Source organism: Salmo trutta, chromosome 29 (assembly GCF_901001165.1).
Source record: "Salmo trutta chromosome 29, fSalTru1.1, whole genome shotgun sequence".
NCBI lineage: Eukaryota > Metazoa > Chordata > Actinopteri > Salmoniformes > Salmonidae > Salmo > Salmo trutta.
In genome coordinates this window covers 39,635,969-39,663,130 of record NC_042985.1, presented here as the reverse complement: position 1 = coordinate 39,663,130, position 27,162 = coordinate 39,635,969, and the positions used below count along the sequence as shown (strand labels likewise).

Here is a 27,162-nt window from a genome sequence, read left to right as displayed (position 1 = left end):
AGGCACAACAAACAGTGAATTTGTTCCGACATATACCCAACCTACTACTCTAACATTGGTCAAAAGCCAAGCTATTTTGGGTAAGTAGGACATAATTGTTCCTCCCCTATGGCCCTTTCACACAGAGGTTTGTGTGTTAACGAAAACCCAACCTGACCTGTGTGTGTGTGTGTGTGTGTGTGTGTGTGTGTGTGTGTGTGTGTGTGTGTGTGTGTGTATCCAGAGCACGTGTGTACAGATGAGGTGTGTGTATACACAATACATGCGAGTCCATACTGATGTGGTGACTACGAGAGTGCACCCTGTTTAAATGATTCTTCCTTTTCTGACCGGCAACCCAGGGTATCAATCTCTGTGCATATTCCATTATCATGACAGCTAATGTTACTGGGGACAGAACAATTACTCACGGCCCAAGAGTGCATTTATGCAGCGCTGATCCTTATCTTCCGCTCCCTCTCTCGCTCGCTATCACATCCTCCCAGAATCACTCTCTAACGTTCTCTCTATCCCCCCTCTCTACCTCCCTTCTTCTCCCTCCTTTCAGGAGAGGGAAACACTGTAATCTCATTATTGGGGTAATTTAGAGGACAATGTCAAGACGGGGGGGGGGGGGGGGGGCGTTGAGAGGTAGAAAGAGATATGACTAAAAGAAAGAGAGCAAGAGTGTGTGTGTATGTACATGTTAGAGAAAGAGCGAGACGGACATAGAGAGTGCCATTCTTCTGGTTGCTTGTAGTGTTAATCCCCCCCCGTGGGTTAAATACACACGTTTCATCACCTTACATCCATCTGTATTGGAGTAGCAGGATTATGCCACAACTCCCCCGGGGGTACAGGGCACTACAGTGAGCCCAATGATTCTAGCTTAATTACCTCATATTTTTAATTGTGCTTCTAAATGTCTTTGTGTGCGCCTACATTTTTCAAATTAGGTGCACACGTGCTCCTTGTAAATAAAACGTAGTTGATTCCCCCAATGTCCTACAGCAAAAAAATCTAATGTTACAGACACTCATTGGTCAGTTTATTAGGTACACCACCCTGTTCACAAAAATGGTTCGCTCCTACAGACAGGCCACTGAATATTAAGATATTTTAACGTTTTATTGACACATTTAGGATAGTAATGTAGATGGGGAGATCAATGAGAGGGATAAAGCAGAGAATGTGAGTGGAGGAACGGGTGCTGGGAATCGCTGCAGCCAGAGACAAATGTGGTCTGGGGGCGGCATCACTACAACTAGACCAGCACTACAACTAGACCAGCCAACGGCACAGTTCAATTGTATTTTGAGTGGAACATTCCTTTAAAAACCCAATATGGTTCAGTATTCAAATCTCCATCAGGGTGCAGTCCCTAAAGTATTCCTATCCGTGAGCATGGCTTTCAGTGCAGCTGGTTGAAGAATTACACAAGTAGTCTAGCTCTCAATGCAACACTCGACTAATCAGACAATTCAGTAGGATTATCTGTATAATAAAATAATCCATTGCAGTAATTATGAGTTGTAATCCATCAAGAATCTCCCATTTTTCAAAGGCAATGACTGTGGTAACTTAACTCGTCCTGTTTTCTAATTTAAACATATGAGCGAGCGAGAGAGAGATTCCTGTCTGGCAAACAGCAACAATTATAATGAGAGCCCAACCGATATTTTGGTTCACACACATTAATAAATCGGTCAATTTTGGCCTTTTAAAGCTATATTGCTATCAGCCGATAACCGATATTCAATAAATAGGATGGAGAAAGGGAATCTAATGCTTATCTGAACCATTAACATGATGTGTCATTATTGTCACAATGTATGAAATCAACATTGGAAGAAGCATAGTTATTGGATATTTGTTATTTTGGATGGCAATTTATGAGAATTCAGTGTCGAAAAATGTAACTTTTTAATTTTCCCACTGTAAAACAGTATATCGGCATACATATCGGTATCTGTAAGTTTTGACCCCCCCCACAAAAAAAAAAAAATCGGAATCGGACCCAAAATAGCATATCGGTCATAGGGCTGTGACAGTAATTGAATAACCATGTAACTGACAGTTATGGACGGAGACTGTCATGAAAATAATTGTTTAAATAGGCTTAAATTCATTCTACTATTTTATTAACTTTATTTTCATGTACATAAACTTGACCTAATAGTAGGAATGTTTGCAAATTTTGTTTAGTAAACTTTCTACATCTCCTCCTCTTTTCAACTTTCTTTTGATGCTCGAGCAGCTAATCGCGCAGGGGTGTAGAATGCTATAGGCCATGGCACAGCAGTAATATTTGTTTTGTTGATGTGTGGAGTTGATGGGTGGCTCGTTTTGATTGCTTGCCAGTAAATAAATAAATCTATCTTTTAAAAAAGGTTGGATGTGTCTGACTATTCATTAATTATTCAACAGCAGTCGACCAAGGTTGTTCTGGCTTTGAAGCCTATAATGAACTAACTGTCAAATGGACAATGCGCCAATCCTCTCCAACATGGCATGGTACAATTTCACACGGAATCTTTTCTTATTTTATAGACTAATCAACGCTGATCAGGCCCGGTCCTGGCAGATGTGCTGTCGTAGGCGAGACAACAAAAATTGCCGCCCTCCTATCCCCGCAAAGTAGAATAGTAGCCTATGAACACCCTTGTGTGGTAGCCTACCATTTGTAAAACATGCAATTTACTGTTTATCCGGTCATTTGGTTCCATTCATTTATGTTAATCCATGTATTAATAACAGTATTTTACCGTTCTCATTTTCACAGTGGAAACGTTGTTAGCAGAGTTCAGAACCTGCTACACTTGTGAGAAACAAGTTTAGATTTTTTTTGCGCAACACAATCTGCTAAATACAGTGCATTTGGAAAGTATTCAGACCCATTGACTTAATCCAAATTTTGTTATGTTACAGCCTTATTCTAAAATGTATTAAATACATTTTTTCCCTCATCAATCTACACACACACACACACACACACACACACACACACACAATACCCCATAATGACGAAGCAAAAACAGGTTTATACATTTTTGCTAATTTATAAAAAATAAAATATTACAGTTACATAAGTATTTAAGACACTTTACTCAATACTTTGTTGAAGCACCTTTGGCAGCAATTACAGCCTCAATTCTTCTTTGGTATGATGCTACAAGCTTGGCACACCTGTATTTGGGGAGTTTCACCCATTCTTCTCAAGCTCTGTCAGGTTAGATGGGGAGAGTCGCTGCACAGCTATTTTCAGGTCTCTCCAGAGATGTTTGATCGGATTCTAGTCCGGGCTCTGGCTGGGCCACTCAAGGGCATTCATAGACTTGCCCCGAAGCCACTCCTGCGTTGTCTTTGCTGTGTGCTTAGGGTCATTGTCCTGTTGGAAGGTGAACCTTAGTCCCAATCTGAGGTCCTGAGCACTCTGAAGCTGGTTTTCATCAAGGATCTCTCTGTACTTTGCTCCATTCATCTTTCCCTCGATCCTGACTAGTCTCCAAGTCCCTGCCACTGAAAAACATCCCCACAGCATGATGCTGCCACCACCATGCTTCACCGTAGGTATGGTGCCAGGTTTCCTCCAGACGTGATGCTTGGCATTCAGGCAAAAAAGTTCAATCTTGGATTCATCTGACCAGAGAATCCTGTTTCTCATGGTCTGAGAGTCCTTTAGGTGCCTTTTGGGCTGTCATGTGCCTTTAACTTCCGTTGAGTGTCTTTTGGCAAACTCCAAGCGGTCTTCCGTCTGGCCACTATCATAAAGGCCTGATTGGTGGAGTGCTGCAGAGATGGTTGTCCTTCTGGAAGGTTCTCCCATCTCCACAGAGGAACTCTGTAGCTCTGTCAGAGTAACCATCAGGTTCTCTACATAAAATTCCTTCGACCTCATGGCTTGGTTTTCACTCTGACATGCACTGCCAACTGTGGGACCTTATATAGACAGGTGTGCGCCTTTCCAAATCATATCCAATCAATTGAATTTACCACAGGTGGACTCCAATCATGTTGTAGAAACATCTCAAGGATGATCAATGTTAACAGGACCCACCTGAGCTCAATTTCGAGTCTCATAGCAAAGGGTATGAACTTATGTAAATAAGGTATTTCCGTTATTTATTTATTTTTAACATTTGATAAAATTTCTAAAAAAGACCTGTTTTCGATTTGTCATTATGGGGTATTGTGTGTAGATTGATGAGGAAAAATAATTTAATCATTCAGAATAAGGCTGTAATGTAACAAAATGTGGAAAAGAGGAAGGGTCTGAATACTTTCCAAATGCACTGAATGCACAAATTATAATACTTCATACTTTCATTGTCAATTCATTATCTTAAAGCCTACTTTCTTGAAAAGGTAGGCCTAGGTTTTTAAAAACATTTGAAGGAAAAATATTTTCTTGTGTCTGACATACGCTGGTGGCTTTGATTAACGGGTGCTTTTACAGCGGTCTGCGTGTGTGAGATTGCTGATTCTCTCTATCGGCGTACATGTCCATTCAGAAAGTTTCCTAAAGTAGCCTGTCTGGACTCCATCTCTTTAATAAGAATCAAATGCCTCTTTTCAGTAGCTTAGGCTACATTATTTCATTAAGATGTCCTCTCTCTGAAGAAAATGTGTTAATGCCACTGATATCGAATGACCTCAGCAGCATGGTTTGTGACGTTATGCAAATATTTAGGGAAAAGTGGAATTAAACTTCATTTGAAATGGTTTTGTGCGTCGAAATAGGATCAGTATTTAAAAACATATGCAGAAAAGCCAACAGGAAGGCATACATTTTTATTTTGACTCCATTAATGTTGTGTCAATACAAAAACACGACAGATCCTCTCCAACCTGGCATTTCTTAATTTGTTGAGGAATAATAACAATAATGAAATGCTACGATAATAACGAATAATAATGGTTTGTTTCCAAGTAGGTTTTCATTCAAATGCATATCCATATAAACAAGTGTACAAACAGAATTGTGACCTCCCCTTTTTTTGACCCCCCTGAACAGTTATGTCGGTGACCACGTACATTGGCCTGGCCAATTACCGTAACCACAAATTCCAAGACCGTAACAACCCTAATCGGTCGGGCTCTAATTTTAATTACATACAGTGCCATGCAAAAGTATTCATTCCCCTTGGCGTTTTTCCTATTTTGTTGCATTACAACCTGTAATTTAAATTGATTTTTATTTGGATTTTATGTAATGGACATTAAAAAAAAATGGTCCAAACTGTTGAAGTGAAATGAAAAAAATTCGGGGAAAAAAAAAACGGAAAAGTGGTGCGTGCATATGTATTCACCCTCTTTGCTATGAAGCCCCTAAATAAGATCTGGTGCAACCAAATACCTTCAGAAGTCACATAATTAGTTTAAAAAAAGTTCACCTGTGTGCCATCTAAGTGTCACATGATCTCAGTATATATATATATATATATATACACTGAGATCATGTGACACTTAGATGGCACACAGGTGGACTTTTTTAAAACTATATATATATATATATATATATATATATATATATATATATATATATATATATATATATACATACATACATTCATACATACATACATATATACACACACACACACACCTGTTCTGAAAGGCCCCAGAGTCTGCAACACCACTAAGCAAGGGACACCACCAACTAAGCAACACCATGAAGACCAAGGAGCTCTCCAAACAGGTCAGGGACAAAGTTGTGGAGAAGTACAGATCAGGGTTGGGTTATAAAAAATATCCAAAACTTTGAACATCCCACCACTAATAAAAAATGGAAAGAATATGGCACCACAACAAACCTGCCAAGAGTGGGCCGCCCACCAAAACTCACGGACCAGGCAAGGAGGGCATTAATCAGAGAGGCAACGAAGACACCAAAGATAACCCTGAAGGAGCTGCAAAGCTCCACAGCGGAGATTGGAGAATCTGTCCATAGGACCACTTTAAGCAGTACACTCCACAGAGCTGGGATTTATGAAAGAGTGGCCAAAAAGAGCCATTGCTTAAAGAAAAAAAATGTGTTAACACGTTTGGTGTTTGCCATAAGGCATGTGGTAGACTCCCCAAACACATGGAAGAAGGTACTCTGGTCAGATGAGACTAAAATTGAGCTTTTTGGCCATCAAGGAAAACGCTATGTCTGGCGCAAACCCAGCACATCTCATCACCCTGAGAACACCATCCCCCCAGTGAAGCATGGTGGTGGCAGCATCATGCTGTGGGGATGTTTTCCATCGGCAGGGACTGGGAAACTGGTCAGAATTGAAGGAATGATGGATGGCGCTAAATACAGGGAAATTCTTGAGGGAAACCTGTTTCAGTCTTCCAGAGATTTGAGACAAAGGTTCACCTTCCAGCAGGACAATGACCCAAAGCATACTGCTAAAGCAACACTCGAGTGGTTTAAGGGGAAACATTTAAAATGTCTTGGAATGGCCTAGTCAAAGCCCAGACCTCAATCCAATTGAGAATATGTGGTATGACTTGAAGATTGCTGTACACCAGCGGAACCCATCCAACTTGAAGGAGCTGGAGCAGTTTGCCTTGAAGAATGGGCAAAGATCCCAGTGGCTAGATGTGCCAAGACAATAGAGACATACCCCAAGAGACTTGCAGCTGTAATTGCTGCAAAAGGTGGCTCTACAAAGTATTGAGTTTGGGGGGGTGAATAGTTATGCATGCTCAAGTTCCGTTTTTTTGTCTTATTTCTTGTTTGTTTCACAATTAAAAATATTTTGCATCTTCAAAGTTGTAGACATGTTGTGTAAATCAAATGATACAAAATGGCAAAAAAATATCTATTTTAATTCCAGGTTGTAAGGCAATAATATTTTTAAAATGCCAAGGGGGTGAATACTTTCGTAAGCCACTGTATTCTTACATTAACATCCACTGTGGGGTAGTGACAGAAACTACACGTGTGTGTGTGTACGTGCGTATCTGTATAGGTGTGCATCTGGGGTACAATATCATGTTTTCACTACTTTGTCCTGCCGCGCTGGGAGGCCTAGTGGGACACTGCCTGCATGCCAACACACACACCCGACAGCGAGCTAGTGGGCTGTAAAATTAAAACGTCCCCTCTCCCCAATCCCATTGTTTTGCTTATACGACACTCCCTTGCATAATGGTAATAACAACACACAATAATGGCCCCTAACTCAAAGCTGCATTCAGGCATACACAGACTGAGGAGAGTGCTTGGTGGTCTAAGGGTGGTAAATGAGTTTGGTTTGGAAGCACTGTCCGGTTCATTGGTGGTGCTAGTGGAGAGCTGGTAAAAAAAACGGGTGTAGGTGTTATAAAACACACAGCAGGTGAGAGTGTAGTATACAGTATACAGGTTGAAAATGGCAGATTTGGGCACTGATAAAATGCCTAAATTGGAACACAGTGGCTGTACAGTAACATGCTATAAATTACATCAGAGCTCTGGCTCTGCGCTTCACAGCGCTCTATGGGTTTTGACTGACAGATGATCTGAACTTGGAACACCTCGTATAATAAGATGTTGCCCCATCCCTCCTGCTAATTAAGCAACTTTTTGTTTTTTGTCTGACTGAGGAAAATTATGTTAATTAATAGATGGGTTGCACTAGCAGTAGTTTAGGGAGCAGCTGTGGAAGAGCCAAGAAAGACCAGAGTCAGGCATGGTGTACTAAATTATGTGAGTTACGGCCAGGCCGTCTGGCACCCGCTTTATTGAACTCAACCACCTGAAACAAATAAAAAGGTGGCTGGAGGTCACAGAGACCTCTACTGAGAGAGTCCATACTACACTGGGGAGGGAAGTGCGTTAGTCCACACACTACTGGAGAGGGAAATTTCCAAAACACTTTCCAACTGAAAATATATTTCAAAAGTATTTGCTGAAGCAAAGACTCAAATGTGTTTCCTAATAAATCACTGCAAGTGTGCGAGTACAACATCAGAACCAAATTTGCTGTGATAGAAAGCATTATGGCACTCTTGTTTTGTGGATCCGTGGTGCGCACCAGATCATTTTTATGTAGAAGGACAGAGAAGCTCAGTTCTTGTGACTTGTTAAAAAGGACACTCTACTCCAAAATGTTTTTTATTTTTTTATAATCCTGACACCATCTAAATTATCATTTCTACATCCAGAAATGAGCCAAATAAGATACTGGTAAAATAATTTGTTAATGTTATTTTAACATATTGGACCATGCATATAGCCTATATAGCATATAGCCTATATTATCAGATATGCTATTAGCAATAAGCATAATCACCTGTAGCCCAACTTATGCAGCATAGCAGCTATAAATAGTCTGAAGCATGGTGCTGCCAATCATTTAACTAGTTAGCATCCCAGAAATATTGCACAAACAAAGTGAATATAATGTAGGCCGACCTGTTAGGGTAACATGCCTGTACTTCTCACAGAAACCACTGTCACTTTAAGTAACCATTAGGTAAATAGATCAACTATTCTACTATGGGATAACTGATTTTTTCATTACTTGTTTTGTTTGCAGAGGAAAGGTATATGTGGACTGTTCTAGCATCTTCAAAGTGTGCTTCAGCAAAACATTTTTTGGGGTGGCAGCGCCACAGCTAAATGACTGTAGCAGAAACACTGACACCCAGCAGTAATCAAAATACACAAAGAAATGGTTAAAATTGACCACAAAAATCAACATTTTGCAATGGCCATCTCAAACTCAAGACTTAAACCCCATTGAAAACCTATGGTTTGAATTGAAGTGGGCAGTCCATAAGAGCAGATGAAGAATCTGGAAATATTCTGTATGGAGAAATGATCTAAGATCCTTCCCAATGTGTTCTCCAATCTCATAAAACATTTTAGAAAAAGGCTGTGTCATTATCCTTGCAAGTGGACAACAGCGGTGCCAATAACTTTGACCCTTTTGTATTACTGGTTAAACAAAATCTCTTCCTCTGAGCAATTGTATTAGTATAAAATCATTTCCACACAAAAAAGTAGCATACAATATAGCTCAGCATTTGTCTGGCAGGTAGATGTGCTGACTTGGACTGCAGTAAGGACAGCGAGTGCACCAATTTGTTTGAGAGTGAATTGTTTGTCACAGAAAGTTGTTTAACAGGCTAGAATTTACTGAGTTAAATTTAAAAAAAATTGTATCGGGGGTACTTCTCGATGGCCTGTATAGGTCCAGAAAAATGCATCAGTTAATGTTTTTTTAGGTTTTTTTTTTACTTCTCTGCCTGAAAGCTCTATCTCTGCGACACGGATTTAGTTCCTTTGTCTCTTCCAATGGAGGCTTCCCCATTCAGGGGAAAAAGCGAGCATTTAAATGTGCTGCAAGAGCTGTATTTACTATGCTCTCTTCTGGGAAACAATGTGGACCGACCGGAATTCTGATGCAACAATATTTTACTCAAGGAGGACAAAAGGGAAGAAGTGGCTACTCTTAGCAAACAGATTAAAAGCTTGCACAATATACTGGGGAAAGTTTAGTTTGGTTTATTAGGATCCCCATTAGCTACTGAACACTCAGCAGCTACTCTTCCTGGGGTCCACATAAAACGTACAAATACATGACAAAGTACAGAACAGTAATTGACAAGAACAACATAAAATATTACATTAAAAATAAAATAAGAGTTATATATAGCAGATATATTTTTTTTTTTTACATTACTTCACATTTTCAAACAGTACATTTATATTTTCCAACAGGGCTATACATTTGGGTGAGGTTTCATTCTCACCTGAGTAGCCTCGTTTCACTGCCAAAAATACAATTAAACCATCTAGTGTTCAGCGAAATAAAAACAATGTCAATTACAGGTAGCCTAGTCAAATAATTAACATACAATCACATTAACTGTTACTCTCTCGCGGTAACCTTCATTCTTGCGCAGACATAGAAATGAAACATGACAATTTGAAAAATAAGCCATGGAATTTTTTTGAGCGAGAATAAAGACGACTTTCGAGTAGTAAGACATGTATAAAAGCAACAGAAACCATTAATAAGAAGGGGCTAGAAGCGTCTTATATGGTGAGCTACCGAGTGGCTAGGACAGGAAAGCCCCATACTATTGTGGAGAACTTAATTCTTCTTGCTGCCGCAGATATGGCTGGGACAATGCTGGGGGAAAAGGCCCAAAAAAACTATACAGACAATGTCTTCATCAAACAACACTGTTTCACGACGCATTAGTGACATGGCAGGAGATGTTTTGAAAAAATTACTGCTTCGCATACAAGCCAGTGAATTATATGCATTACAGTTGGATGAGTCAACAGACGTGTCGGGTCTGGCACAGCTCCTGGTATATGTCCGTTATGTTATGGGGGGTCAATTAAGGAAGACATCCTCTTCTGCAAACCACCGGAAACCAGGACAACATGAGAGGATATTTTTAAAGTACTGGACAGCTTTGTGACATCCAATGGACTTTGGGGGTCAAGATGTGTTGGTATCTGTACTGACGGCGCAAAAGCCATGACAGGGAGACATAGTGGAGAGGTAACATGCACGCAAGCAGTTGCTCCTGACGCTACTTGGGTACACTGCAGCATCCACCGAGAGGCTCTTGCTGCCAAGGGAATGCCTGACAGCTTGAAACACGTTTTGGACACTACAGTGAAAATTGTTAACTTCGTTAAAGCAAGGCCCCTGAAATCTTGTGTATTTTCTGCATTATGCAATGATATGGGCAGCGACCATGTAACACTTTTACAACAAACAGAAGAGTGCTGGTTATCAAGGGACAAAGCTTAAAGTTTTCTTTACTGAGCATAATATTCACTTGTCTGACCGCTTGCATGATGACGAGTTTCTCACACAACTGGCCTATCTGGGTGATGTTTTTTCTCACCTGAATGATCTGAATCTAGGATTACAGGAACTCTCCGCAACTATATTCAATGTTCAGGACAAAATTGAGGCTAATGATTAAGAAGTTGGAGCTCTTTTCTGTCTGCATTAACAAGGACAACACACAGGTCTTCCATGATTATATGATTTTTTTGAGTGCAAATGAACTTAAGCTTACGGACAATGTCAAATGTGATATAGCAAAGCACCTGAGTGAGTTTGGGTGTGCAATTACGCAGGTACTTTCCCGAAACGGACGACACAAACAACTGGATTCTTTATCCCTTTCATGCCCTGCCTCCAGTCATCTTACCAATATCTGAGCAAGAGAGCCTCATTTAAATTGCAACAAGCAGAGTTTCTTGCCTTGGCAAATCGCGCTGTTCAGACACTGATGCCCTTTGCAAACACGTACCTATGTGAGAGTGGATTCTCGGCCCTCACTAGCCTGAAAAATAAATAAATACAGAGACAGACTGTGTGTGGAAAATGATTTAAGACAGACTCTCTACAATACAACCCAACATTGCAGAGTTATGTGCATCTTTTCAAGCACACCCTTCTCATTAACCTGTGGTGAGTTATTCACAATTATGAAGAACAATTATGTAAGATGGATAAATAAAGAGCAAAATTATTTCTTATTATTATATTATTATTTGTGCCCTGGTCCTATAAGAGCTCTTTGTCACTTCCCACGAGCCGGGTTGTGAGAAAAACTCACACTCATTCTTATGTTTAATAAATGTATTGTATCGTGTGTGTGTTGCAGGCTTACAATGATGACGAAAAACTATATTTGAGAGTAAGCTGACCCTGGTGCTAGAGGGGGTACACAGCTGGAGGTTGAATGTTTGAAGGAGTACGGGACTATAAAACGTTTGGGAACCACTGATATATAGGAAAGAAACCAGAGAAAACAAAAATACTATTTACACACTATTGGATGAGTCTAAAACTTGGCACGTAGACTGCTGCCATCTAGTGGCCAACATCTACATTGCGCCTGGGCTGGAATAAAACATTATGGCCTTTCTCTTGCATTTCAAAGATGATGAAAAAACTTCTTTTTTTTTTAAACAAACGCATGTTTTTTGTCTTTGTATTATCTTTTACCAGATCTAATGTGTTATATTCTCCTACATTCATTTCACATTTCCACAAACTTCAAAGTGTTTCCTTTCAAATGGTGTCAAGAATATGCATATCCTTGCTTCAGGTCCTGAACTACAGGCAGTTAGATTTGGGTATGTCATTTTAGGCGAAAATGTTAAAAAGTGGCAGATCCTTAACTAAACCAACGTTGACATTTTGGTAATATCTGAAACTTGGCTAAATAAGACTGTGCTGGATACTGATGCGTTTCTGGCTAGTTATGATTTTAGATCTGACAGAAGTGGAGGTGTCACCATATTTACAAAGGACAACTTAAATGTTAATGCATCTCTCACTACCTCTGTCCTTTAGCAATTTTAATGTCTAGTCTAGTCCTAAACTTGCGCTAGTGGGAATTTATCACCCTCCCTCAACATGTGCTTTTAGCCAATTGTCGGACCCATACAATCTAACTATGCTTAATCTGAATTAGCCATTTGGGGTGATCTTAATTTGGATTGGTTGATGCCAGTTACTGATAGATTTTGCTCAGGCTGAAAAATATCTCAGCTGATAACTGAACCAAACTGCCCCAACTTTAAACACCCTGAAAAACCTACTCATTTAAATATTATTTTGACCAAATGCCCCTCAAATATACAGCCTATGGAATTTTTGCATTTGAACCCCCCCCTTGACTGCATAAGAGATGCAAAGCTACATAAATCTCCCCCTCGCATTATTACAATGAGAAATTATAGGAATTTCAATGAGCAACAATTTTTATCTGATATGGAATTGTTTGAATGGGGGGGTTGTGTCAAATATCTCTGACTCGGATAGGCACTAAATTGTTTTACTTCTTTGCTCAACTCTATTGCAGATAAACATGTTAGTTTCTTGAACTAAGGATAAGGGATAAAGCTAATCCCTGGTTCACACATGAACTATCAGAGAAAATTCAGGAGAGAAATTTAGCTTGGGCTAAGGCAAGGCTGATTGATTCTAAGTCTGACTGGCAGTCCTTTCGACATTCCAGAAATAGATGTCTAGAAAAGCAACATTTTATCAAATTGTATTTGTCACATGCGCCAAATACAACAGCTGTAGAATTTACCGTAAAATGCTTACTTACAAGCCCTTAACCAACAATGCAGTTCAAGAAATAAAGTTAAGAAAATATTTACTAAATAAACTAAAGTAAAAAAATGTATAAAAAGTAACACAAAATAACAATAACGAGGCTATATACAGGGGGTACCGGTACCGAGTCAATGTGCGGGGCTACAGGTTAGTCAAGGTAATTTGTACATGTACACTACCGTTCAAAAGTTTGGGGTCACAAACAAATGTCCTTCTTTTCCATGAAAACATACATGAAATGAGTTGCAAATTGAATAGGAAATATAGTCAAGACGTTGACAAGGTTATAAATAATGATTTTTCATTGAAATAATAATTGTGTCCTTCAAACTTTATTTTCATCAAAGAATCCTCCATTTGCAGCAATTACAGCTTTGCAGACCTTTGGCATTCTAGTTGTCAATTTGTTGAGGTAATCTGACGAGATTTCACCCCATGCTTCCTGAAGCACCACCCACAAGTTGGATTGGCTTGATGGGCACTTCTTACGTACCATACCATACGTACCTTACTTCTTACGTACCATACGGTCAAGCTGTTCCCACAACAGCTCAATAGGGTTGAGATCCGGTGAATGTGCTGGCCACTCCACTATAGACAGAATACCAGCTGACTGCTTCTTCCCTAAATAGTTCTTGTATAGTTTGGAGCTGTGCTTTGGGTCATTGTCCTGTGGTAGGAGGAAATTGGCTCCAATTAAGCACCGTCCACATGATATGGCATGGCGTTGCAAAATGGAGTGATAGCCTTCCTTCTTCAAGATCCCTTTTACCCTGTACAAATCTCCCACTTTACCACCACCAAAGCACCCCCAGATCATCACATTGCCTCCACCATGCTTGACAGATGGTGTCAAGCACTCCTCTAGCATATTTTCATTTTTTCTGCGTCTCACGAACGTTCTTCTTTGTGATCCGAACACCTCCAACTTAGATTCGTCTGTCCATTACACTTTTTTCAGTCTTCTTCTGTCCAGTGTCTGTGTTCTTTTGCCCATCTTAATCTTTTCTTTGGCCAGTCTGAGATAAGGCTTTTTCTTTGCAACTCTGCCTAGAAGGCCAGTATCCCTGAGTCGCCTCGTCAGAGACTGGTGTTTTGCGGGTACTATTTAATGAAGCTGCCAGTTGAGGACTTGTGAGGCGTCTATTTCTCAAACTAAACACTCTAATGTACTTGTCCTCTTGCCCAGTTGTGCAATGGGGCCTCCCACTCTTCTTTCTATTCTGGTTAGAGCCAGTTGCGCTGTACTGTGAAGGGAGTAGTACACAGCATTGTATGAGATCTTCAGTTTATTGGCAATTTCTCACATGGAACAGCCTTCATTTCTCCGAACAAGAATAGACTGATGAGTTTCAGAAGAAAGTTATTTGTTTCTGGCCATTTTGAGCCTGTAATCGAACCCACAAATGCTGATGCTCCAGATACTCTTCCCTGTGGGTATCTGGAGCACCATGCTCTCTCAGTTGGTAGAGCATGGTGTTTGCAACGCCAGCATGGTGTGTGCAACGCCAGGGTTGTGGGTTCGATTCCCACGGGGGCCCAGTACAACAAAAAAAAATGCATGAAATGAAATGTATGCATTCACTACTGTAAGTCACTCTGGATAAGAGCATCTGCTAAATTACTAAAATGTAAATGTAAATGATACTCAGCTAATCTAAAGGCCAGTTTTATTGCTTCTTTAATTCAGGACAAGAGTTTTAGCTGTGCTAACATAATTGCAAAAGGGTTTTCTTCTGATCAATTAGCTTTTAAAATTATAAACTTGGATTAGCTAACACAACGTGCCATTGGAACACAGGAGTGATGGTTGCTGATAATGGGCCTCTGTATGCCTATGTAGATATTCCATTAAAAATCTGCCGTTTCCAGCTACAATAGTCATTTACAACATTAACAATGTCTACACTGTATTTCTGATCAATTTGATGTTATTTTAATGGACAAAAAAGTTGCTTTTCTTTAAAAAACAAGGACATTTCTAAGTGACCCCAAACTTTTGAACGGTAGTGTATATTTCTTTGTACTTTTAGCCCTTTTTCGTGATTTCAAATTGATAGTTAGTCTTGTCCCATCGCTGTAACTCCCCTACGGACTCGGGAGAGGCGAAGGTCAAGAGCCATGTGTCCTCCGAAACATGACCCTGCCAAGCCGCACTACTTCTTAACACACTGCTCACTTAACCCGGAAGTCAGCCACACCAACGTGTCAGAGGAAACACCGTCCAGCTGCTGACCGAAGTCAGCCTGCAGACGCCCGGCCCACCACAAAGAGTTCTTCAGAATTCTAAAAGATTCTTGAAATGTATGGAAGCCTGCAGATGTGTCACTTTCATAGCACACAGCAAATTGGCCAGCGTTAACTAGTTAATTTTTCAGTGTAACATTTCTAGTGTTGATTCAGGAGTTAAATTAACACTAAGTGGTGTAAAAGAACCCCAGTGATGGTGTTACTAACCAGAGTTTAACCAAAACCACAGCCATCATTATCATATTTCCCAGCATGCTCTATTGCAGGTAAATAGTTTTTATTGTGTGTTTCAATATCCATGTTTTGATTGATTAATCTTCTGCTTCCCAAATATAAATAACACATTTTTGTAAACTAATCCAATCTGTTACTTGGACTTATTGCACCTGATACTGAAATGTTTGTTGCAGTTTTGATGATTTAGGTAGTGTCATACTTTAGTCTTCCCAACCCTGGCAGTCATTCTGAATGCAGGTTGTAAGTGAATAAAATTTCAAAATGTTGGATATCCCTCCTCTGGCTGGATTTCAATAGGAATTACACAACTTTACAAGCCAGCATTATGTGACTTGCAAGTCTGATGTGATCTGTAAACCATGAGTTTTAGGGTAAAACTAGGCCCTCAAAACAAGGCCTTATAGACTATGTAGTGTATTGTGTTAAATAATTACATTTGAACAATAACATATTCACATAGGATTTTACTTGGTGAAGGCCACAGTGCTGAAAATTAATGAATATAACAATCATGTCTCTGTCACTAGCAAACACAGTCAAGGGTGGTACTGGTAACTAAAATGCACTCGAAAGGCACCATGGGAAATATGCAAATGAGGATCAACGCCTTATTTGCTTAAAATAAGGTATTGAGTATGTGGTTCTTCAAAGAACCCTCCCATTTAAGGTTATTCAAAGAACCTAGAATGGTTAACCTATGGCATCGCTCTTAAGAACTATATTTGGTTCCAACCTGAACCTTTATTTGTAATAGTGTACTATAAGACATTTTATTTTCGCATACCCATAATGCCTAATATTTAGAACACAAGTATGGATATTCAGACACGGCCATTGACTGGCTTCTGGTCCCTGTGATACGGGATTTATAAGTTATATGCAGTAGACGTATGGACACTGACACACAATCCCTATAAAGCCTTATCTGAGCTCATAGACACCCACTTGTCAATGGGGTGTGTTACAGGTGAGTGTTTGTATATCACATAATATTCATGTCCAGTTAGCACGAAATAGGGGGGCATTTGAAACAGGGCAGTACAACACAACCAACTTGTCTAAAAACACACTCTATTTCCCAGGATTCCCTGGGATAACAATGGCGGCTCACCTGACAATGTCCATGGCCTGGTAGATGATTTCTGATTGGTCCACCCCAATGACCATCTTGGCTCCCGCTCTGGCGGCGAACATAGAAAGGATGCCCGTCCCACAGCCCACATCTAGCACCACCTGCAGAATAGGAGGTAGAAGTGCACCTTTAATCTACAAAAGGAAACTTCCCCTTCCTTATAACTAGTAAAGGATTGGATGATCAGTGTTAAGAAGGATAGATAGAAATGTTCTAACAGGGGTGTAGACCAGGGCTGGCAAATAATTTAGTCCCGAGGGCCAAATCGGGAATTTAAAAATTCAGCGGACCGATTTGTTCGTCAAAAGAAAAAGGGCAGGTATTTGAAAAACATACACCGTAGTCCCATTATAATTTCGATATACTTGCTATCTAGTTAAGAGGCGTTCAAGAGTGGCCAGGAGTGTTTTTTTAAATGGCCAGTAAAGTCAGAAACACAATTTTCCTGTGTTTTATATATACTTCCACACAAGGAGGTTGGAATAATACTGTGAAATTGTGAAAATTATGATAATGCCCTTTCAGTGTAAGCTTTTTGAAAAGATGGAGTTTTGGTAGGATGGAGTTTTGACCTACCTGTTGACATCTGAGAAGGAGCTACGGGAAAAGGATTGAGCTACACACAAAACAGCAAACCCATAGCCCTCGTAATACAATCCATTTTCAACTTCCCTCACAAATATTTCTCCCTCTGATATACTCTTATCCTGTGGCCTGGCTGGTCTAGTGACATGGGTTCAAATCCAGCCTACAGCCCTTTGATACAATCTCAAATTTTTCCCACTGTCGTTCTCTTTCACTATCTGTACAATGAAAATCTGAAAATACCTTAAAAATATATTTTTAAGAGATAGTTATTTCTGGTACACTGAAGGACCATACTGGGGGCGAGGTGCAGGAGAGGAGCCAGAGTGTTTATCACAATGACAGGGGTTGCGGCAGGTCAACATAACCCTTATCCACCGCCACCCCGATGACAGGGATAACAATACCCAGACCAAACCCTGCGTTTCTTCTTCCTGCAACCGTCCCGTTTCCTACCCATTCTCTCCCATCCCTAACCCCTTTGACTGAAAAATTGCTCCACCACTCTTCACCCCCCCATCCTCTACCCCCTCCCTCGGGGCATACCCGGTAGCAGCACATAAGGGATGGCCTTGGAGATGGACGCTGCCTGCTTCCTATGACAGTGCAGGGTTGGGGAGGAAGGGTGGCAATAAGGGGGTTGGTGTGCGCTCGTTACCAGCACACCACAGTTCCCGGCCCGAGAGGCGCTACAGTGCGTAATGAAGTCGCAGTGTTTTAAATGAGGCGCCGTTTACCGCTATATTTATATTTTAAAACCTGCACTGCCAATTTCTTTGCTCACCTTGTCCTTGAACACTTCCGGGTTGAGGTACATGAAGTCCCTGTAGCTTTCTGTGCGCACTTTATCCTGAAAGGAAGGGACAAAGGACATTCAGGTCATCCATTACCACGGGCAGAGAAAACTTAATCATAGAGCATCTCTTCAGAAACAACATAACAAACTGAAACAAATTATCCAGTCACCCGAGACCAAGGTGTGTGTGTCACAGCCGGGCGGCTGGACGGTTGTACGTCTATGAGATGGAGAGTTCCCGTGAAGAGGGGAGATTACATGTTTGTGCTTGTATGTGGTGTCATCTCGTGGAATCAGAGCTGACTGGGGATTTGACTCCACGGAAAATGAGTACAATGCTTGCTAGGCTGAGAAATCTAAAGAAAAGTAGACTCATTCTAACATAGAAATAGAAAGGACTGGCATCGTTTCAACCATTCCATGTGGAATCTAGTTGGTCAGGACGGGCTAATTAACCTGCCAATCAAATCCTTACGCTTTTCAGAAATGTGAAACACACATTTAAAACGCACAACTTCTCCGCACTCATTTCGGATGATGCCTTCGCATGCTGTTGGTGTGTTGACAGAAACAGAAAAAACCATCAAATATTTTGCCAAATTACAGTTAAATCCCAATAGGAGCGGTTTCCCAGAAACAGAGATTCTCCATTGAGCTTGCTTTTAGTCCAGGACTAGGTTTAACAGTGTCAAGGAAACCACCCCCACCCCATGGTGTTGAAATAAATTACAAATCAATTAGAAGTTTAAATCCGATCTGTTCCAAAGACTGCTTCTACATCTGCACTGCTTTCTGTTTGGGGTTTTAGGCTGGGTTTCTGTACAGCACTTTGTGACATCGGCTGATGTAAAAAGGGCTTTATAAATAAATTTGATTGATTGATCTGACATGAAACCTGACCTCATATTCATTATATTGGTCTGACATGAGGAGTAGTGAAGGATCCTTGGAGCAAGGATGATTGAAAACCAGAGCATCTACTAATAGAGAATTGATTCTTCAAGATTTATCTTTGATAACTTGCCCGGAGAAACAGACTGAACTTTGATGACGGGGCAGGGAAGGAAGTGGGAGGGTTAAATGGTGACTCACTTTCTCTCTTGCCCTGTCTTAAGCACGCTCTCGCTCACTCGCTCACACACACACACACCGTGACCAACAGTGATCCACTTTATGGCAGCCCATAAAAGAGTTGAGGAACTTCTACTGCAAACGTGGTTCCTCTTTCCTCCGGGGAAAGGTTTTTGATGGAGTTTAGTCTGACGTATATACATGTATGACGCAAACATTAACAGTGCCAAGCACCAATCAGAGAGCGGGAACGGATCATGTTGAAGCACTGCGGTAAGTGAGAGAGGAAGAGAGGGTTCACTACCTAGCATTCCCACCCACCCCTCCCCTTCCACACACACAACTTATAATGCTTAAGAAGTGTGAAATACAATTACCAGATCTCAAATCCCCACCATGTTAAAGTAATGCTGATGTTTTGCATGAGAGCTCACTCCTTATTGCTGATTTGTCACTGAGAAAAACGTCATGTCATCAACATCATAGTTTGCATAGAGACGATCATTTACATTTAATGCTACATCGAGCCTGTAGGATAAACCGCTCTGCTAAACCTGCGTCCCTCCTCTCTCTGCAGTGGCTACTGAATTAATAAGAAGAGGGCATAAGTGTATGCATATGTGCAGGCATGCCATTGTGGTAGCGGACCTTAAGCATCTCCTCATGGATGCTGTAGTGGCCATATGAGCTGAAGTAGGCCTCGTCCTCGTCCTCCCGGAGCTCAGCCACGGCGCCCAAGGACCCGGTGCCCCGACCCACATCCGCATTCAATACTAGACCCTGGGCCAGCAACCTGAAACAAATACCATAGTATTTTACAACAGAGTAGGATGAGGTTGCCCCTAGACCCTGATCTAAGGTCAGTTTTGCACCACCATGAACCTTAAACCACCACCATGGTTTAAGGTTCAGATTGGCTGATTCTAGATCAGCACTTACGGGCAACTTCTATGCGGAATGTATTGGAACAGATTTACCGCAGCAGTCACACACTTACAGCACCAACCGCACAACCATCCAACAGGACATAGCGGTAAATGGAAAGAGAGCATCTATATCCCCCCCACTATGCAGCAGTGGAATTTTCCCTCCCTTCTCCTTTTCCTCCTAAACAAAGGAAAGGCCTCTGCAATACTGAGTTCACTGAGTCCCTCTGCTGGCCGCAGGTGGGAGGTGCATGTGTGAGAGTGAGAAACACCAGTGCCATCAAATGCAGGGATCCATTTGGTCGCAATTTGCGACCCTTTGACTTGATTGTGCAAGTAAAAAAAATGTATTGGTCGCATCAGTGCCATGTGCAAATTCTAGGTGGTTACTTCACTCAAACCTTTGTATTTTTGTGGCGGCAAAAACTATGATTTGATCAATCAGTAAAGTCCATTACCCTGGCCTGATTCCTTAATGAACGTTTCTGCCCTGCCCCTGTACCAGTTTCACTGGTAGCTGCTGTGATGAGAGACACACTCACTCCTTCTCCCACTGAGTGCCCCAAGGAGAGGAATAGAAAATGCGTTTTGATTGCGCAATTGAGGACACTGGAGGCCGTCATTGTAAATAAGAATTTGTTCTTAACTGACTTGCCTAGTTAAATAAAAGGTAAAGTAAAAAATGTATTAAAACATATACTTTATATATATACACTTTACATCAGAGGTCAGGATCTCTTGATTCGGTCGTATCAGGTGAACTGTTGTGTCCTCACCTTTGTTCTGATCATTTCCCGAAAAGGAAAAGGCGCAACGCTCGCTTACCATTAATAAGGTAGTAATTTGTATTTCTGTAATAATATCAGAAGTGGTAGTAGTGGTGATGCTAATAACAGTACTAGTAGTAGTAGTAGTAGTAGTAGTAGTAGTAAGTAGCAGTAATTAACAGAAATGTTCATAGTAGTGTGGGCAGCACTGACTTGAGTTTGTGTAGGTCGTCCATGGCTCTGGCCAGTGCCTCCTCTGTGCGCTGGGCCCTCTCCTCTGCAGCCTGGGCCCTCTGCAGAAGAACATCAGAGGAGCGGCTGGCTTCACACTGGCCCCCAGTAGAGGGGCCAACCAACATCCCCTCACACAGTTCTTCCAGATCTAACAAAAGGGAGAGACTCACTTGAACACATTTCAAAAACGAAGATAATGACTGCCTACTCTACTGATAGTACTGTGTACAATCGCATCTCTGCCCAACATACAATTCTCCCAACTTCCTTTGTGTGAACCATGCCAGTAACGTCACCCCATGCAAATTTCCAGTCACAATGAAGCACTAATGGGTTGCACCAAATCAAATAATACCAGATAAAAGAAAACAGCACTGCAGTTTCACTCGGTTTATATGAACAGCATAAAGGCTTTGTCAGTTTTAAACAGGTTCAAGTTGTTCTTTTGATGCAAAACCCCACATCTGGTGAAAACATTCTAAATATACCTGCAATGCAGTTACCCTTTATCTGCACTTGATTAAATTGAGGCGTTTGAGTTGAACAATGAACCTGTGAACACCAGTACCTATCTGCAGTAAGGGGTCATCCTGTAAAGCTGGCCTCATGTACTCATCACTCTCCCAGGGAATGGAACACTCAGGCAGCGTAGACAAGCTCTGCCCACTGCACTTCTGCAAACACAAACACACAGCCATTATTGTCCATGAACTTGGAAAACCAGGGATGTATTTGGTACGACATAGAAGACACAGAAGTAACTGATTAATTTCGGAGGTTCGAGAACCTAAAATTCACGATTAATCAAATCATAGCTATAAAGGATCTATGAAAAATACCATTGCACATCTATAATTGTGTTTTTGTTTACATGCGTGTTGGAAAAGGCACACTGCATGCCTGCAATAATATCAGCAATAGGGCTTCCCACACAAGATAGGCCCAAAGATAATTCTGATGTTTTCAATTTTCCTGAAATTAAATCCCTGGAAAGGGTGTTTGGCATACATTTGAAATCTGTATCCAACATAATAATACATGAAAGTTGGGAAATGTGTGACATAAGACACTACAATGATTAGCTTGTAGATGCTACAAAGCCAGTGTGGTGTCATTTGAAACCTTATCGGATGCTCTGAAATATGAGTACTGTTTAGTCACAATTTCTTTAAAATAATATATGGATAATAAAAAAATACCCTTCCTGATTTTATTCCTAACTTTGATTATTTCTCAGTAATTCATTTGGATACGGCCATGGGTGGGCCTGGGAGGGCATAGGCTTACCAACTTTGGAGCCAGACCCTCTCCCCCCCCCAGACAATCCCGCAGGTGAAGAAGTCAGATGTGGAGGTCATGGGGTGGTGTGGTTACACGTGGTGTACGGCTGCGAGGCCAGTTGGACGTACTGCTAAATTCTCTAAAACTACATTGGAGGCGACTTATGGTAGAGAAATTTAAATAAAATGTTCTGCCAACAGCTCTGGTGGACATTCCTGCAGTCAGCGTGCCAGTTGCACCCTCCCTCAAAACTTGAGACAACTGTTGCATTATGTTCTCTCCAAAACTCTTGAATGTGCCGTCCTTGGCCAGCTCTCCTGCTATCTCTCTCAGAATGACCTTCTTGATCCTAATCAGTCAGGTTTCAAGACTGGGCATTCAACTGAGACTGCTCTTCTCTGTGTCACGGAGGCTCTCCGCACTGCTAAAGCTAACTCTCTCTCCTCTGCTCTCATCCTTCTAGACCTATCTGCTGCCTTTGATACTGTGAACCATCAGATCCTCCTCTCCACCCTCTCCGAGTTGGGCATCTCCGGCACGGCCCACGCTTGGATTGCGTCCTACCTGACAGGTCGCTCCTACCAGGTGGCGTGGCGAGAATCTGTCTCCGCACCATGCGCTCTCACCACTGGTGTCCCCCAGGGCTCTGTTCTAGGCCCTCTCCTATTCTCGCTATACACCAAGTCACTTGGCTCTGTCATATCCTCACATGGTCTCTCCTATCATTGCTATGCAGACGACACACAATTAATCTTCTCCTTTCCCCCTTCTGATAACCAGGCGGCGAATCGCATCTCTGCATGTCTGGCAGACATATCAGTGTGGATGACGGATCACCACCTCAAGCTGAACCTTGGCAAGACGGAGCTGCTCTTCCTCCCGGGGAAGGACTGCCCGTTCCATGATCTCGCCATCAAGGTTGACAACTCCCTTGTGTCCTCCTCCCAGAGTGCTAAGAACCTTGGTGTGATCCTGGACAACACCCTGTCGTTCTCCATTAACATCAAGGCGGTGACCCGATCCTGTAGGTTCATGCTCTACAACATTCGCAGAGTACGACCCTGCCTCACACAGGAAGCGACGCAGGTCCTAATCCAGGCACTTGTCATCTCCCGTCTGGATTACTGCAACTCGCTGTTGGCTGGGCTCCCTGCCTGTGCCATTAAACCCCTACAACTCATCCAGAACGCCGCAGCCCGTCTAGTGTTCAACCTTCCCAAGTTCTCTCACGTCACCCCGCTCCTCCGCTCTCTCCACTGGCTTCCAGTTGAAGCTCGCATCCGCTACGAGACCATGGTGCTTGCCTACGGAGCTGTGAGGGGAACGGCACCTCCATACCTTCAGGCTCTGATCAGGCCCTACACCCAAACAAGGGCACTGCGTTCATCCACCTCTGGCCTGCTGGCCCCCCTACCTCTGAGGAAGCACGGTTCCCGCTCAGCCCAGTCCAAACTGTTCGCTGCTCTGGCACCCCAATGGTGGAACAAGCTCCCTCACGACCACCTTCCGGAGACACCTGAAACTCCACCTCTTTAAGGAATACCTGGGATAGAATAAAGTAATCCTTCTAACCCCCCCCCCTTAAAAGATTTAGATGCACTATTGTAAAGTGGTTGTTCCACTGGATATCATAAGGTGAATGCACCAATTTGTAAGTCGCTCTGGATAAGAGCGTCTGCTAAATGACTTAAATGTAAATGTAATGTTGTGAGACAAAATTGCTAATTTTAGAGTGGCCTTTTATTGTCCCCAGCCAAATACACTTGTGAAATGATCATGCTGTTTAATCAGCTTCTTGATATGCCACACCTGTCAGGTGGATGGATTATCTTGGCAAATTTGAGAGAAATACGTTTTCTGTTCATAGGAAAAATTTGTGGAATCTTTTATTTCAGCTCATGAAACCAAAATGTTATGCTCATATTTTTGTTCAGTATAACTATCGTTGGGCACTTCTGGCGCGGATTTGCCCAAAAGGCATTTCTATCAGGTAGTCTAAACACCTTCTGTTCTTTTGCAATGACAATTTCTATAAAATGTCTAACCTCAATCTCAGCTTCGAGAGACGACTACACTTCCAAATGACAAAAAGCAAGGATGAGATCTGGGTCTTTACTATTTTACCTGGACCATGCTTTGGCCAAAGGTCTGAAGTCACTCTGTATCAAAACCCAATAAGGGATGGGATATGTGCTTACCTCTGTCCGTATGTAGTTTATCATCTTGATGTAGCCATAGTCATCTAATTCTACAAGGAAGGATTTTAACAACGTCAGATGTGAGGAGGATGGATTATATCATGACCTTAAAACAATGACAACTTTATAAGAGAAGTTTGCAAACTTACTGTGTTTCTTAACCACTTCTACAAGGTCGACTTGATGCTCTACTAGGCAGTGTTGTAGTGTTTCTGGTCCAGAATTTGACATCCTGAGAAAACATGAGGGACAAGATATATTTTAACCATCAACACTTTCAGAGAGAGACAACTATTTCACACCAGATTAAATGTATCAGTGAGTTGCTTCAAAAAAACAATGATACACACTTGTCACAGAATAAGCAAGTAACTTGAACGTTGTTGTCATTGGCCTCCATCCACTGCCACTGTTCCTCATTATCACTGTCTGAGAGATCGGGCACATCGTCCCCTGCCCCACCGTCGTGATCTGTCACAGTGTCAGCAAAGGTGTCAGTCAGCACGGATAGGTCCATTATAATCATCTTTGGTGTCAGTGTCAAACATTGCATGAACTGGCTGTAGCCAACGGGCATTCCCATTACAAGTTCAACCACATTTTTTCAATGCAGGTTTCCTTTAATATGAGTTAACGTGGTAATCCAATAAACTGCTTGGGGTATAGTCAACACAAGCTCAGCTATCAAGCTGGTTAGTTAGTTTGCATACCGGTATATGAAATGCGTTAGCTAATTTAGTTAGCTAGCTACACAAGCAACATTACGAGACTTCAAATGAACAACTCTTTTAAGTACAAAATATCCCAATTACAATATGATGACCGTTCTCTGTAGATCACCATTCAGTATTTATATTATTATAGTTTTCTATCACTATTTACGTATCTCACGTGTACCAGTGTATTCCGCCATGCTGTCTCCTTGGTTTCAGCCGTGTACACGCTGCTTCCGGGTCTAGTTCTAACGTGTACTTACAGACAGTGGTCACTAGGGGGTCAACAACTTCTTCTTCTATGAGGTTTAACGGCGGTTGGCATCCAATTTGTTGCATTACCGCCACCTGCTAGACTGGAGTACAACTCCCTTATACTTTAATTGAAAAAGAAAAATGTACTAAATAAATACCCTACTATCTAACACTATACTCACTCATTTCAAAATTATTAAAATAAAATAAACACCGCCCTACTCCACTAATTAAATGTATTCATTCCTACCTCTTGCCATCACCCTGAAAGGATGGGACATCACCACTTAACACGTAATGTAACTATTCTGCTGTCAAGTCTTGCACATCAAAATACCTCTCTACAGCTGCCACCACGACCTCAATTCTCTGAGACTTCCGATCCATCCCTGCAGTACAATTAATAGCCATTGCTATAAATGCTAAAAATCTAATCTTACTGAAACTTATTTCACTTTTTGGCCTATCCCTCTGTACTGGTATATCTCTACTACTCTCACTTCTCCTCCCCCTTAACCCATCTTCCTCTACTTTCTTCACTGACAACTTCTGCTCTACTTTAACCCTGGAAACCTTAACCTGCCTCTCTCGAACGGGACATTTCTGATCCCCAGCTCCATGGGCACCCCTACAATCCATGGGCACCCCTACTACTTTCCCCAATACTACACATTCCTTTGTCTCATGCCCTTCTGCACATTTCTCACACGTTGGACCCTCCCTCCTACACACTGCTGCCACATGCCCATAAGCTTGACACCTGTAAAATCTTAAAGTGTTTGGCACATACGCTTGTACAGGATAACTTATATATCCTAACTTCACTTTGTCAGGCAAAAACTTCAAAACTCAAAAGAACAGACAATGACTCTTCTGTTTCCCCATTCTCGCCACCCTGTCTGCGTTGCATCAAATGACGAGCATCACATATGTTACGCCCCTGAAGAAGGGGCGAAATAATCACGAGAGTGATACGGTATTGTTTCCTCAATGAGAACTTTTACTGTAATGAGGAAAAGACCGCGATTTCCCCGCGAACTTGGGTGGAGACCAGAGCAATCGATCTCAGGCTCATGGATTAAAGAGCATTTAGTAGATCACAGATTAACACTTTTCCCCTTCAATTAGGCACCACAAAATAAAGTAATCAATATAACGTTTACACAATCCTTTTACAATTCTTACCCTTTGTACACTTGATGGATTTTAACTTAACACAATTATATGAATGTTATCCATCTCTATCAACTAATACAGAATGCATGATCTTTTTAACCTTAGATGTTTTAAGATCCTCACATACTATGAACTTACTAATACTTTTTAATGTATAACAGGCTATGAGTATTTCCTTTAACCTGTCACACATACAACGGGAATCTTTGCCCTCAACTGGTCAACGTTTATATCTACTGGTACCCCAGTTATCACTCCTTTCATTGGTTCCTTTTTCTTGAGAACGAAACACTTCACTTTACTTACCCCCATTCGTTTTACTTCAAGCGCATTCTTCCTCTGCCCAACAGAAACAATTATCACTAGACCACTTCTAGTTACCCTCACTGATTCCACATGACCCAACTCTTTTTTCACCCACCATGAAACCACAAATGGGTCAGCCAAAAGGCTTTACCTGCGTTTTCCACAATTTAC

The 27,162-nt window shown here is 41.5% G+C and overlaps 1 protein-coding gene across 2 annotated transcripts in view; it reads right to left on the bottom strand.

Annotated features, from left to right (window-relative positions):
- Positions 1-25,531, bottom strand: part of prmt3 (protein arginine methyltransferase 3) — a 108,139-nt gene extending 82,608 nt beyond the window's left edge. Inside the window, exons 1-9 of one of the 2 annotated variants that reach the window (XM_029722198.1) lie at positions 25,439-25,531; positions 24,892-25,012; positions 24,691-24,773; positions 24,542-24,591; positions 21,631-21,736; positions 21,042-21,210; positions 19,784-19,928; positions 18,053-18,118; positions 16,663-16,784 (exon numbers count right to left, since the gene is read on the bottom strand). In XM_029722198.1, coding sequence (XP_029578058.1) covers positions 16,663-16,784; positions 18,053-18,118; positions 19,784-19,928; positions 21,042-21,210; positions 21,631-21,736; positions 24,542-24,591; positions 24,691-24,773; positions 24,892-25,012; positions 25,439-25,454 — 878 coding nt within the window. In that variant the 5' untranslated portion in view covers positions 25,455-25,531. Of the gene's footprint in view, positions 1-16,662; positions 16,785-18,052; positions 18,119-19,783; positions 19,929-21,041; positions 21,211-21,630; positions 21,737-24,541; positions 24,592-24,690; positions 24,774-24,891; positions 25,013-25,432 lie in introns of both variants that reach the window. The other variant, XM_029722197.1, reaches the window with a different exon arrangement.
- Between the last annotated feature and the right edge of the window lie 1,631 nt (positions 25,532-27,162).